General features: G+C 36.7%; 1 protein-coding gene across 1 annotated transcript in view; it reads right to left on the bottom strand.

Moving 5' to 3' along the window:
* The window catches only part of LOC124636694 (titin-like), a 33,227-nt gene extending 17,659 nt beyond the window's left edge, over window positions 1-15,568 (bottom strand). Inside the window, exons 1-3 of the mRNA XM_047172855.1 lie at window positions 15,488-15,568; window positions 14,100-14,310; window positions 11,912-11,988 (exon numbers count right to left, since the gene is read on the bottom strand). Of these exons, the coding sequence (XP_047028811.1) occupies window positions 11,912-11,988; window positions 14,100-14,310; window positions 15,488-15,568 (369 nt within the window). The remainder of the gene's footprint in view (window positions 1-11,911; window positions 11,989-14,099; window positions 14,311-15,487) is intronic.
* Between the last annotated feature and the right edge of the window lie 247 nt (window positions 15,569-15,815).

Here is a 15,815-nt window from a genome sequence, read left to right as displayed (position 1 = left end):
GCTATTACCGTATTATTCCTTCTGCTAGCTACAACAGATTTGCAAAATGTAAGTATAGTGTTCCAGTACTGTTCCCCTTACGTTGTGCTAAGTTTTGGGTACTTAATTATTAGTTAAATAAATCAATAACTAAAATAAATAAATAAATCAAGTTAACGACACAAATATACTTCATTTTAGTCATCTATTTTAACACAATTTTTCCCTTGCCTGGTCCCAAGCAGTCAGCGGCAATATTTTCGCATTGTGCTTATAGCGGCTCCAGTTGGTTAAATGATCTAACATCAATTCACATAAGCTCTTATGTAATAATATCGTTTTAGGAGATTATCTCTTTAAGAGTTTTCTCGTGCAATTACAGAAATTGTCGTGATTATTGCAAGTTTGGGTTAGTAGGTTGACGGTGCAATACGGATGAAATTCTACCAAATTGGTTACTTTTTATGGCAAACTAATGACGGGAAATGTGAATTAAATAAGGCTAAATAAGACACGTAACATAAACATTATTATATATTGTAATGTTACATACGTTATTATATTCCGATTTCTATAAAAAGTTGTAAAGTAACCACAAAAATCTTTGCAATTATTTCGACTAATGGCTCATTTGACATTTAGAACATTTCATCAATTTATTAATATTTCTGATGTTATGAAATATTCCGTGACGATCCCGGATCAGAATAGGACGTCCCCATCTCTCTCCCGCGGGTGTCGTAAGAGGCGACTAAAGGGAACCTAAAGGCCAGTACATAACATCTGTACTTTGGGCCACCCGCACGGTGACGGGTAAATCACCACAATAGCATTCCCAAAGAGGGTTGGTGTCAGGCAGGCGGCCGACCATAAAACCTAAGCCAAAACTTCTGCAGCATGGGGAAAGAAAATATAGTTATGAGCGATAGGGCTAGGGCGTACCCCACAGGCGACGCGCAGGAGCAGCACCCGGCTCCTGTGGGAAATGGACAAGGGTTGTCGCACCATAACGGGCGGGTGCGACGTAAGATGCGAGCTCGAAGTGTGAGAGAATTGAGATTGAGGTATGCGAGTTGGAATGTAGGAACGTTGACTGGAAGAGGAAGAGAGCTAGCAGATGTTTTGAAAAGGCGACGAATAAATGTAGCGTGCCTGCAAGAGACAAAATGGAAGGGTGCAAGGGCTAGAGAGATAGGCGAAGGATATAAGTTTTTCTATTGTGGAAGTGACGGCAAGAGAAATGGTGTGGGTATAGTTTTGGACAACAGGCTGAAAGAATGTGTCGTAGATGTTAAAAGAATGAATGATAGATTAATAGCGGTTAAATTAATTGTGGACGGCAAGGCCATAAACGTGATAAGTGTTTATGCGCCGCAGTCAGGCTGCGAGGAGAGTGTAAAGGAGAAGTTTTGGGAGGACTTTGACTGCTTGATGATGAATGTACAGGGTAGTGAGGAAGTCTATGTGGGTGGGGATTTTAATGGTCACGTAGGAAGAGAGAGCGATGGATATGAGAGAGTGCATGGTGGTAGGGGTTTTGGAACCCGGAATGCAAGCGGCGAGACATTACTTCAAGCTGCCTGTGCCTTCGACCTGGCCATAACAAATACGTGGTTCAATAAACGAGAGGAGCACCTCGTGACATATAAGAGCGGCCACCACGCGACACAGATAGATTACTTCCTGGTGAAGCGGAGTAGTCTATGCTGTGTCAAAAACTGCAAATTGCTGCCAGGCGAAGCATTAGTCACTCAGCACCGACTTGTGATTCTGGATGTCAAAGTAACTGTCTCGCCCAAAAGCAACAAAGATCGGCCCCCTCCAAGGATTAGGTGGCGTATGCTAGAGAAGGAAGAATGTGCTGATGTATTTAGGAGTCAGGTTGTGGAAAAAATGACAGAAATGAAGGAGATGGAAGGTAGATGTGTGAATGAATGTTGGAGTGAAATGGCAAGCCATATAAGGGAAGTCGCAAAAGACGTGTGCGGAGAGTCGAGAGGAAAAGGTTTGATAGATAGAGATACATGGTGGTGGAATGATGAAGTACAAAAGGTTTTGAAAGAAAAGAAAGTAGCATTCAAAGAATGGCAGAATGTTGAAATAGCGAATGCAAGTCTGAAGGATGACAGAAAGAGAATATACATGGAATGGAAGAGAAAAGCAAAGAAGGCGGTAGCAGTTGCCAGAGCTAAGGCGCAGGAGAGGTTGTACAACTCCCTGGACAGTCCAAGAGGCCAAAAAGAGCTCTACCGAATTACGAAAGAGAGAGAGAGACGATCGAGGGACATAACCCACATAAAATGCATAAAAGATGAGTCTGGCAAGGTTTTGTGTAATGATGAAGAAATAAAAGAGACATGGAAGGTTTATTTTGAAAAGCTTATGAATGAAGAGAATGTTTGGAATGGAATACTCCAAGAGGCACAAGTAAATAAGGGATTGGTAAGAGAAATTAGCATGGATGAGGTAGAAAGAGCACTTGGAAGTATGAAGAATGGAAAGGCCTTGGGCCCTGATGATATACCAGCTGAGGTGTGGAAGGTGTTAAAGAAGAACGGATGTATGTGGCTGACTTTATTCTTCAATAAGTTGCTGCATGAAGAAGTCATCCCGCAAGAATGGTGCAGTAGTTCGCTAGTGCCCATCTTCAAGAATAAAGGGGATGTGCAAGATTGCGGCAACTATAGGGGGATAAAGCTCATGTCGCATACTATGAAGGTATGGGAGAAAGTGATAGAGAAAAGAGTGCGAGAAGAGAGTGAAATTACCCAAAACCAATTTGGGTTTATGCCAGGTCGAGGAACAATGGACGCCATCTTCGCACTTCGCCAATTGTGCGAGAAGTACAGACGTGTGCACAGGAATCTGCACATGGTGTTCATTGACCTTGAGAAAGCGTATGATAGGGTGCCTCGGGAAGTGTTATGGTGGGCCATGAAAGAGAAAGGTGTGCCTGGGAAGTATGTGGAGTTAGTTCGTGCGATGTACAGGCAGTCCTGTACGTATGTCCGATCGTCGGCCGGCAATACTGACCAGTTCAGTGTGGCTGTGGGCCTGCACCAAGGGTCTGCTTTAAGTCCTTACCTCTTCCTGCTTATTATGGACGCCTTGACGGCGGACATACAGGAGGAGGCACCCTGGTGCATGCTGTTTGCCGACGACATCGTCCTGGTTAGTGAAGACGGACCTGAGATCCAGAGCAGATTGGGGAGTTGGCAACAGAGACTGGAGAATGTTGGCTTAAAAATCAGCAGAACCAAGACCGAATATATGTTCTGCGATTTCGGCGGTCTCTCCAGTCCTGAAGCCATAGCGCTGGATAACGCACTTCTTCCAGTCTGCTCCGATTTCCGGTATCTCGGTTCGCTTATTCAGGGCGATGGCGAAATAGATCGGACAGTTACGCACAGAATTAACGCAGGATGGATGAAATGGCGGCAGGTAACGGGAACAACTTGTGACCCTCGTATTCCCCTTAAAGTTAAGGGGAAAATTTACAAGAGTATGGTCAGGCCTGCTGTCTTGTATGGATCAGAGTGCTGGCCCACAAAAGCGACGAATGAAAGACAATTGCATGCGGCAGAGATGAGAATGTTAAGAGGTATGTGTGGAGTTACGCGAATGGATAGAGTGAGGAATGAGTATATAAGAGGAAGTTTGAAAGTAGCGCCGGTATCAGAAAAACTGCGTGGAAACCGGCTGTCGTGGTATGGGCATGTGATGCGGAGGGATGAGAGTCATGTTGTGAGGAAGGTGATGAGTATGAACGTGGACGGATATAGTGGAAGAGGAAGACCAAAGAAACGATGGATGGATTGTGTGAAAGTAGATATGGTAAGAAAGAATGTTACTTGTGAGATGACGGCAGATAGAAGAGTATGGAAGAAGAAAACATGCTGCGCCGACCCCAAATAAAATTGGGATAAGGGCAGGAGGATGATAATATGTTATGAAATATGCTGGAGATAGGAGGAAATAGATATTCCTTGTTCTTAATTGAAAGTGATGTTAATAGGTTCAATAACCATAAACGACTCGTAATAACACGTAATGTAAAAAACATTTTCATCCCACCATCTCGAAAAGAGTAGTTTTACCCTTTGATATCTGAGTGTAAAAGCCGTTTTTATCCTCTAGAGCGGCAAAGTGATTTGAATTTAGAACATCGTGTGCAATACTCCATTTGTGACAATCTTGATAAGACTTTTCAAACAAATACATATTAAACAAATAAAATACCGCTTAAAATAATTATTCAATTAATTAAGTAATATTTATTATTGTTTTTACATAGATTTTTAACCTCGTTTCATTTTTAAACTGAGTTTTCAAATAAATGTACTTTAATAGGTACTTCTTTTTAATTTGATGCTCATATGTGCGCGCCATTTTGTTTTTTGAGTTTAGAAATTTCCTCGATGAGGTGGGATGAAAAGTTCCGTGTTGCACTCGAGTGCAAAGATTTTTCACCTTGTGCTCTTTTGATTCCCTCGCTATCGCTCAGGATTCTAATTATTGAAACACTCGCTACGCTCGTGTTTCAATTTTAGAATCCTTCGCTTGCTCGGTCATCAAAATTGAGCCCGCGGTTAAAAAGCAACTTTGCACTCTTGTATAACAAATAACTATTTAACACAATGAAAGATAAATTAATGAAACCCAAATTATACCTAAAATGATTATACTTAGTGCTTTCACACCAGCGGATTTGCCGCTCAGTTTTTCGTGCCACAACACTTAGTTCGTACAGGTAGTGTCGCGCGCATCCTATGTATTTGAAAGCAAACAATTGACAACTTACCAATCTAAAATATACCGTTTAGAACCGAGTGTCATTTTTTTTCCGCGCGGAATGTGTCGCAAACGCTCGGTTTTAATACGCGCGATAAAGTCCACCAGTGGAAAAGCTCTTTTAATGTCCATGAATTCGTCCTTACATTTCACAGCTAAAGTATTTACGCGAATTTGTCACGGCGACCGCCCTAAGCCTTCCAAATTAACGCTCTATCCCTTTCCCGGGTGGAATTCAGAAAGGCACATGATAACTATTCTTAAATTCCCTTTGGCTTCCAAGACTTTTGTCTAATTATTTTAAGTTTTAATTTTCACGGTCTAACGTCAAAGGGAATTTTAAGAAGCTTGGTATTGTATGTGAAGTTATCTTACAAAGTGATTACGAGACTTATCTTGCTTTTGGACTCTGATAATTAGGTTAGGGGCACTATAGCATAGTTTTCACCAACGAAAATGGAATCATCTATAGAAAAATTTTAATTCTGAAGAGTTTGTTGGCTAGCTGAACTGATATCGAGAACTACTGGTCCAATTTTAAAACTTGTTCCAGAGTTAGATAGCTGATTTATCAGGCTTTAACGCTTTTTATAGATATCGCAGAGTACTTAGTTCACATGAAAGGCGGGTAGAACCGCCGGAATACATATATTTCCCCTGAGAACTTAAACTAATTATGGTCAATTCTGATGTTATTTAATCTGCGACAGTACCTAGTTACTGACAAATGTATCTCGTCACAATATAGGCCACACATGTTTAACTTTACATATACACAAGTCCTTTCACTTTCAATATCTACATAGATTTAGATTTATCAGTAGTTAGTACAGTTTGCCCCAATTTCCATCACGTTACTCTATTGGCATGACCGGTTGTCTATTACATGTGTGTTGTATAACTGGTGAATCAACTCTCACTGCGCGTGAGCAAGTGGACTTATTTCTAGGGACAAGTGTAATGGTGACTTACTTTAAATGTTTAGGTAGGAGGATTACGGGCGTAAATAGATGTAATATTCAAAAGTTAGAAGATAAAAAGCCTTCAATCTTCCTTGATAAATGTATCTACCTAACACCGAATGTTTTTTGAAGCAGAGTTGCTGCGATTAGCGCTTATAAACAAACAATCTGTGCAGCTTTATAATACAATAGCACGGATAAACTGACTGCTATATCTATTTCTTCACTCTTCATTGTAGTTAAAACTATTTGGTTAATTGCATGTCTTCATGTTAGATGTCTTGCAGTTAGACTAAATTCTCAGACTTCTTGAAATTCACTCACAGACTGACCGTAGTAAACTCAGCATACCTCAAGTATAACCTAACAAATGACGGACTCAACATTTGACATTTCCATTGAATCCAACAAACAATGTTTGTTCAGTAAATACGACACGTAAAGTAGAAAATGTCTTAATTAATTTGTTGTATTTGTCTCGAAGCCCGTCGTTAACGAATGACGTTACAATTTACGGCTTAAGAGGACCCGCACACTGTCAACTTTTAGTCGGACCATACTCTGCTTGGACTTAATCAGTATGAAGATGAATGGAAGTACGCACATTGCAAAGATAATTGGACACAAGATTTTCTTTAAACAAAAACTGCCAAACATTGGGTCAACTTTCGACCGTTGGCATATATTTCATTTATATCTACTAATAAAGAATTGAGTATTGAGTATTAAAATTTCATTAAAGTTTTTAGTCGTATAGGTACCGGTCAAATACCTTCTTCTTTCTCCTGCCCTGTTCCCAAATTTTACTTGGGGTCGGCGCTATATGTCATTTTCTTCCATTTTCCCCTGTCACTCGTCATACTGACACTCACTCCCTTCCTATTCATATCATCTTTCAGGCAATCCATCCATTTTTTCTTAGGTCTTCCTCTTCCTCTCCATCCATCTACATTCATACTTAGCACACACTTTGTTGCATGCGTATCATCCCTCCTCATTACATGTCCATACCACGACAATCTTCTACTTCTCACATTTTCTGTAACTGGCGCTACTTTCAGACTTCCTCTAATGTAATCATTCCTCACTTTATCCATTCTTGTAACACCACACATCCATCCCAGCATTCTCATTTCTGCTACATGCATTCTCTTCTCATCCCTCTTTTTCAATGCCCAACACTCCGATCCATACCGGTCAAATACCTGATCGTTGTAAAGTGCGTCTTAAATACATCAATCACTTATCAAGCGCCAGTTTCAAGTGTCGGCCGACTAAAAGTTTGCAGTGTACGGCTATTCTAAGACTTTATGAGCTCGTCTCGTATGAAGGGCTATTGTAAACTTTAATAAGAGAAATAAGGGAGGTTGTCAGGATTCTATTGTCTTTAGCTAAGACTATTTTATTGGTCGTATTGTCTGTGTCGCTGTAAGTACCTATTCTTTAGCGATTGTTCTATTTTAATTAGCATTTGTATAGTTTAGGAGTGTGTGTATTAAGAGAAAAAATAAAACGAAAAATTGAATTCTCAGCTATGTATGATATATCTGTGACTCTTATAGTGGTAAGACACAACTATGAGTCTTCTTGAGAGTGGTAACTATTTGTGGTCCGCGTGGTTTCACCCGCATCCCAAATAGAGTTACTATACTCCCGTTGATTTTACTATTTTCATAATCATGTGACGCAACATCATAAAAAAATTCGCCATTGACGAAATACTTCCCAAAGTACCAAGAACAGTGAAGTTTTATTCGATCAAGTCACAAAACTCGATTCTCTTCGCTACTTGGTTGGTAATCGCATCGATCAATCATAGTGTAGCAGGCCACAGATCGTAAAAAGCTCTCGGCTCCTAATTAATCACTATCCGACTGGTGTTTGCGGAATCGAATACTTTTTCTATCTGTTAAACGAGTGGGAATTGGGAATTCGATCGTTTTATGAAGGAAGAGATTTTATTCAAATGATTGGAATTAGTTTAGTTTATTACATTAGTTTGTTGAATGAGTGCTCTGTCCTTTTATAAATGTTTTATTGACGTGGAGTAGGTAAGTATTTACTTTGCATGATAAGCGATAGGTTTACTCCACGGTTCTATCTATTCAAAATGAAAGTGATTGTCTAGTTCAACCCTAATAATTCACAAATGAAATTGCCATAAAATATGAAACAATTTAATTAATTGTTCAAAAAATAACAGGACCTTCAATACAGAGAACTCCGAATATAATATTTCCCAAAACTTCGTGAAAATTTCGTATTATTGAAATTAATAAAGTTGTTCTTTTAATTAATTTCTTTGGTAGCTACTTTCTTTTTTTTTAAGAAGTTCGTAAGAAATCGGGCGCTTCAAAATTAGCCAAACGGAAGGCAATAAAGATTATGAAAGTTTATTTCAACTGTTAATGAAGTTATTACGAATGAAGGTGGGAAGGTAGAACTTATTGTTCAGACGTTGTTCTTATTACATGTATGGTGGATTTTGGTTTAATTTAAGCAATCTTTTTTTCTAAATAGTTCGTAAAACTACACCACTTACATATCATCAGCAAATGTTAGAAAATCACAATAGCTACAGGTACCTACTCTAACATTCAATGTGTAATGTGTTTATTTAAAAGCATAAAATAGGGAACTTCACTTTCTTATAAAGGTGCGTAAAAATAACTTCTTATTTAGTCAGCAATTCACTAATATAAGGTTGTCATACTTAATATGCTACACTTCGCTTACTCATGGCCCACACATTAACCTGTTACGTCACGTCCTTATTACGTAACTCAACAGCAATAGCAATCACATCTGTCAATAAAATCTCGCACCGCCAATCTCTATCATTATATGACTGTCCAATTTCACAAAGGATGTATTAAAGATCAAAAAGATAAGGTATATTGAATGAAATAATCAAGTCTTTCTTTATGATATAGATAATCTAGTGTCGTAGTGATATTTGGGTTAATCTTTAAAGGGGATTATGAAAGCAATAGAAAGGCGATCAGTGTCTTTATCACCTGTCATTGTGATGCCGCGTTTAGATTAAATGTGTAACAGGTGTAGTACTAGCATTGTGTAAAAAAGTCTTGAAGTAAGAGATTTTATTTTTATATGTTATGAAGCTTATGGACCAGTAGATAGGTACCTAATTAATTACTTATAAAAAAAATAATGTTAAACCGACTTTTGGAAACACTTAAAAAGCAAAAATAAAATTTCAACCACTGAATGGAATAAAGAAACAATAAGTTATTTTGTTTAACTAGCTTTTCCTACTTACCTAGATTACAAAATATTATAAAGACAAAAAACATCCGATGTGCCTTAGAAGTTGACATCAATCATACACCGTGTCACTTGCTATCGCTATTGTACTAATTAAGTATTACGTCGAAGTATTAGTAGTGACTAGCGAGTGATAGTGAATGGATTAACTGTCTGTTCGATCTACCGATGTCTGTATGATACCGATGTTGTTCGATCTATGATACCGATGTTTGTTATAATCGACTTGTTATAGTTTACAGTTATTAAAGAAACAGAAGCGTAGGCTATAAAAAAATGTGAGAGTGGTAGGAACATAGATTATTATTAAAAATATTATACAGTAATAGTTTTCTGATATTCTTTCCATCAATTTTATAATAGATACTAAAATTGAATTAGGTGTAGGCACAGACAGTAATAAAAGTACATCAAAATAAGAAAATACTGAACGCAAACTTAAAGCTGTGTTCAGCAACTTTTGTAACTTGTCTGATGGCCAGATCATTATAGTTTTCAGGTTTTTTTTTTTTTGTTACTAACCGTACTTTAAGCAATATCTCATGTAGTCTAATGACATTCAAAACATTCTAATCTAGAATTTTTTGCTAATTAAATTAGTTTAGCACAATGGTGGGAGTTCATGCTGGCAACACTAGATACTCTGGCAACATTGGCCCGGTTCTCAAGCGTTGCAACATTTGCGCGAGTTAATAACCCAGAACGGGCATGTTTCAAGATTCTGACTTCAGCTGACCTTGCCTTAATGGCTTCAGGAAGATAAATGTGCATTTATTTGTCAATTGCATACTTTAAAGTAACATATAAAACTTACATTTCATTTAAAAAGAGTGTATGTCATATTGTTAAAGAGTTAGTTTGCTTGAGTGATTGAACTTGCTGATACGATTTTAGTGTTAGGTACTGATGAAAGCAAATCGATAAGAGCAAAAAAAACTGAATATTTAATAAAATAACACTCCAGTCCAAAATAATTCAGGTACGAAACAATGATTTTCTGTAATAACTTCTACAGCCTGTATTGAATATTAATCAACTTAGTTTTTCCCTAATTTACAATTTAATTGTCTGTTTGTCAGCCTATGAACACAATGTCCTAACAGCCTGGTTACCGAGGACACAACAGCGCCCCAGATTGCGATTCCATACATAAATTAGGAATATAATTAATTTGTTAGCTAGCTTACGAATTAATTTTATCACTGGGCCAGACTTTATTGTGTAGGTGTTATATAAAAACTTATTTTGACTATGAAGAAAGCTCTTATGAAGTATTCTCATAGCTACATATTTTAGTAGTGTCATTGCAGTTTCTATTTACGAATAACTTAGTAAGTAGTTAGGTTCAGGTCCTGTACAGAGTACAATATTTTTATCCCTTTTATGCGATACTTCAGTAGTTTTCACTGTCAAAGGCTTTTGATTTCATTTTTTTCAATAATCTCTCAAATAATTCGATATGGGGGAAAGAATGAGCACTCGCTTGGGACTATACGGTTTCGTCGAAACGCACCATTATATCATTAACTTAGTGGCGACTCTCTCTGAAGGTAATAAGCCTCAAAAATTATATTACAGTTAGAAGATGGCCTAACACTGATCACACACATAATAATATGTATGTCATAACAATGTTAATGTCTATCTGTCCGTCAGTATGCTAATATCTTGTAATGTTGACGTAAACGTGACACCATCATATCATTGTACTGCGATTTGCAAAATAATTACACTTCAAGTTAATAATAATTGGGAAGCTGTGTAATACATAATATCTACATACTTTGTGTGTGATGTAGAAAGGTACGTTTTTGTGCAAGCAACTGTAGTGTTTTTGTTGCAAAATGTTCTTGATTCACTGCAATTTTGACTTTTGTAAGCGGTGCATAAGATCTTATGTTTATGTTCATTATACGGTATTTTCACACAGTACATGTGTAACTGCATAGGAATGGTTGGTTAACTCGATAATTATTTTATCGAGCTATGCATAAAATACTCCAACAATTACAAAATAAACCACCATACAATACAATTCAACATGAATTTTCATAATAAACAAACCGTAACCCTCACATACAATGGAGGAGTTCCCACAAAATCCCCATAACACGAGCTTGGGGTGACATAACCCCCTTCGTCCAACTTCAAAGAAATTTAATATAAACTTGGGCATACTTGGCGCGCCGTAAAAAAGCCGTCTCCCTCCCATTCTGTGGGGCAACACATTTTTTTTAAACTTTCCTTATGAATAGTTCGTGATGTTACGCTTTTCAACAACTTTTATTGGCTTTATGAAATGTCAAAATGTTTGAGGAGACTCCGAACATTGTGGTAATTGATCATAATGGTAGTTTCGCGGGAAGGTATGACATTTTGTAGATAAGTTTTCTTACTATACTTGATAGTGTACGGTTGATATAATTATAATAGTACTTCTTGTAAGTATTAAGTACAGTTAAGGAAGAACTTGTACTTTCAATACTTTAAGAAGGCTATTTCTAGCTATTTGTTTTGGTCATACATGTTATAGTATTCTTATGAGTAAAACAGTAGAAAATCAACATTTAACAAATAAGCATTGTTTATTGAAAGAATACTACTCCGCACGCATAAAGAATTCGCAACAAAAGCCGACGCGAGTTTTTCTTATTTACAAAATACTCGTTGCATCATAACAATATTATCAAGATTCTTGAGAAGGAGGAAACATGTAAACAAATGCAAGTATGCATTAAGAAATAATGCACTCGAGATGTGATTGATGAATGAATGTGTCTAACAATGAAGAACAAGTCATTATTATAAGATTATTTGAGGTTTTTTTTTAATACTGTCATGAAATAACCATTAAATCTGGCAATAAAATGATCAACTTATTGTCTATAACTTACAGCATCTGAAGTTTGTTCTGTAATGATTTTTTTCAGGTCATCAGAGTAGTCAGTCCTTGGAGTGGAACTCAACACTGCTGTAAAATAAGAAATAATAAATCTATTAAATTATTTTTGATGTAATAAAATAAATCAGTAATAAAAAATACATAATTTTATTTTGATTTTAAAATCCAAAATAGAAGCTATATATAGGTTTTGGGAGCAGGGTCTAAGCTACCGGTAGTTAGGACTCTTAACACTTCAGAGACACAAGAAGTAAGTACCGCCTTCAAAATTAGTCCCTTGACTCAGCCGCCTACAGTAATTATTATTTTACTTATTAATGTTATTTATTTAATAGTACTATTAATGCAAATTGTGACAGACGCAAATGTTAATGCGCACCAAGTTCAGTTAAATGGTGTTACCATTTATAATAATTATGTATTCTTTGAAAGTTGGCGGATTAAGTAAAGACGTGGCAGTATGTAATGTGGGAAGTTTTAATTACAAAACAACGCCCCTTATATATCTCATGGGTAATGAGGATCACACAATATTCTCTGAAGAGGTTTATGTGTATTTTACGATGCAAAACGTTATTTCTCTACCTTTTACTAATTCTCTCGTGGGGTTTTATTCAGGAACTAATAAACAGTTTTAAAAGATATTTTTTGAACGAAAGAATCCAAGCCCGGATGATAATAACCATTGTAAAATCAATAGCTCAAATATATAGCGTAAAATGGACAAAAGGGTTGAAGTCATCAATACGAAAACGAGCTACTATCACTGCAAAGCAATTTAAATCATTGATCTTCAATAGAATCAACAATAGAATGTTTGAAAAACACGTTTATCTCTAAAAATATAATAGCCATTATAAATCTCTGTTTAGCAAAGAATTCAGCGATGAACAGTTTTATAAGAATTTAATATCTAAAGTCGTGGGAAGCCAGCGAGCGAAGCGTAATTTTTAATCTCCCCCACAATAGCAAAATGTAATTCAATGAAGGAAATCATTGATTCAGTAAATTCAATTAATCATGTTTGGATACACGGAGCGCTTCTGTACTCGTATGTACATATTGTGAATGGAAAGTATAGCCAGTCACGTACATTATATTTTAATAAAATCTTTTTATTTGATAGCTTCGTGGGGATTATGTTTATGTATCGTAAAAATTGTTTTGTAAATACTTCACGACATTTTTGAATGTGTGTCTTGTTTGTAATTGTAGTTGTATAAAGTATTTTATAATTCCCCGGTCTGAAATCGAAACACTGGTAGAGGATGTGGACGCGAAAACTAAACCTTAGCTTGAAATCTTAATTCTAAAAATAATTGTCGTCTTACTTTATATAATTTCAATAAATTTATTATATTCAAAAATAAACTTTGGTACTTGTTAACTTTTAAAGATAAAGTATGTAAACCGACACTATAATGCACAAAAATAATAATATTCTTTTATTAATTTTAAGTAATAAGAGAACAAAAGAAATTAATTGCGCCTTAGGTCTTATACAAGAAGACAAGAAGTCTAGAAACCTTTATTAAATAATATCTATCGTAATAATTACAAACTAGTCAAAGAAACCGACACTAATGAGATACACGCTAGATATTAATTATCACTCAGTACTACTGAAGACAGATATTTAATAATGGTACAAAGTAAATTATATTTTTAATTATTAAATGCGTAGTAACTTATCTGTGTACAAGGGAATGTGAAACGAATAAAAAATAAATTCAACGATTACTGTGAGTCTGAAAAAACTGGTACCTAGGTGCGAATGAAAACGTAACGTAATTCCATCATGTCGGCATATAACAATATTAAAGAGATTTAGGAAACTGAATGATTCTTCATGAAACAAACACATCTTGAATAAACTGTATTAGATATATGATTTAAAAAGTTAAACGTATCGAAACAAAAAATGCGTATACTATAAAGCTGGAAAGATTATTTGATCTAATTCTGTAATTCTAATCTCAGAAACTAATGGCCCAATTAGAAATATTCTTTCAGTGTTAGATAGCCTACGACGGCTACGGGCTACTGTTTATCCGGGTCATGAAGAAGTTTCTCCATCATCACCCGAGTCTATTCCCATCTATGTTGTGGTCAGCTAATTGTAGTATGAAGAAGTTTCCTCAAGATGCAGGAAAAAGAAAGAAAGAAAATCGCAAACTTACCATATTTGACCCCCAATACCGTCTTGTCCCCAAAGTTCCCCTCGTAGAGTTCTCGCTTGCTGGTGTGGTTGCTGTTCTTGTTGCTGATCTTCTTGCCGACAGAACTCTTGGCTGCAGGGGACTTGGCGGTGGGGGCCTTGGCTGTGGGGGTCTTGGCGGTGGGCTGGGGAGCAACGGCCGCGCCTATCGCCACTAACACCAGTATCAATATCTGAGGAAATGGTTATAATTCAGGGGGGTTGAATAGCTATAACAATTTTTTTTAAGTCAGTTCCTTGCTTTGATGCCCATAGGATCCAATATCGTTTTAGGTCATGTTTAAGGATGTTTGAGCCTGTTGCCCCTGAACCCTGTCACTTCAGAGTAAAAATTTTTAAATGGTTTATTTCTTCAGAGTTGAATAGCAATGCAAAGTGCCGAAATTTTGAACTGAATTTCTTCTTAGAATATTTTTTTATTTTAATTATGTAACATAAGTAACTATAGCTATATATTGTACTAGCCGTTTTCCCGCGGTTTCACCCGCGTTCCGTGGGAGCTACTGCCCGTACCGGGATAAAATATAGCCTATGTTACTCGCAAATAATATAGCTTTCTAATGGTGAAAGAATATTTAAAATCGGTCCAGTAGTTTTTGAGTTTATCCATTACAACTAAACAAACAAAGTTTTCCTCTTTATAATATTAGTATAGATTATACATTGTGTATGTATATTTTATAACATTCTTGGCTAAATAATGCTAAAAAGACAGTCATAATTGTTATAATAGAGATTTTTTCGCCTATCAGTTTGGGCGGGCGGGCGGAACTGAAACATGACTCATTGACACTAAGACGAACATTTTTTTGAAAGCTCCCAAATAAAACCACAAAGCTTATCCTGTTTCCAAAATCACTGATAACACAAATTAATTGATTAATTCACTAATTCCACGTGTAACTAACCGGCAGCTTCATGTTGTCGCGAGACGACCGCCCGGCATGAGGTGCGCAACGCGACTGCGTACTACACTGAACTGCGCATGCGTGGCCACACTAGACGGGCTTTTATGCTCTCGCGCCGAGGGATAGTGAATCATGAAGATTTTGCTAATGTGTGTGTCATAGTAAATGTTTTTTGCATTTTGAAACCGATTAGACAAAAAAGTGCAGAAGTAGAACATATGACCAGATCGATTGTATTTATTGATTGTTTTTTAGTGTCAACGTTATGATCATGACTGTACCTATTTGTTTTTTGTTTTCGTTGCATGGATATGTTGGATAACTATTGCCGATTCTTTATAGGAAAAAACAAAAGAGCTATGATCTCAATTTCTGGTTTTGAGTGGCACTTTCGCCTGTTATTTATTTTCTTTTGTACTAGTCTAAGGTGGATATAACTTACAATTTTCTCAATCTGGGCAGTAGTTCTTCTATCTTTTTCGTCATCACACTCATTGGAGAGTGATCGTGGTCGTCGCTTCATGGGTAATGGCTCGTTTGGCAATCCATCACTATTCCGAACAACAGTAAATAATATAGATCTTTTAAACTAATTTTCAAATAAAAGTTAGATCATTGGAAGATCGAATAATATTTTGAAGCCAGCCGCACTCGTAATAATTGTTCTTCGCTCGATCATCGTTAAAAATCGACTGAAAAAATCTACCATATTATTATGCAAGGTAGATGTATGGCCCCACCGAGGGGGTCCCCACGTTGTCGTCGTGGTG

The sequence above is a fragment of the Helicoverpa zea genome, chromosome 14 (assembly GCF_022581195.2).
Source record: "Helicoverpa zea isolate HzStark_Cry1AcR chromosome 14, ilHelZeax1.1, whole genome shotgun sequence".
Taxonomy (NCBI): Eukaryota; Metazoa; Arthropoda; class Insecta; order Lepidoptera; family Noctuidae; genus Helicoverpa; species Helicoverpa zea.
The sequence above is the reverse complement of the archived record's forward strand: the minus strand, read 5'-3'. Positions and strand labels throughout refer to the sequence as shown.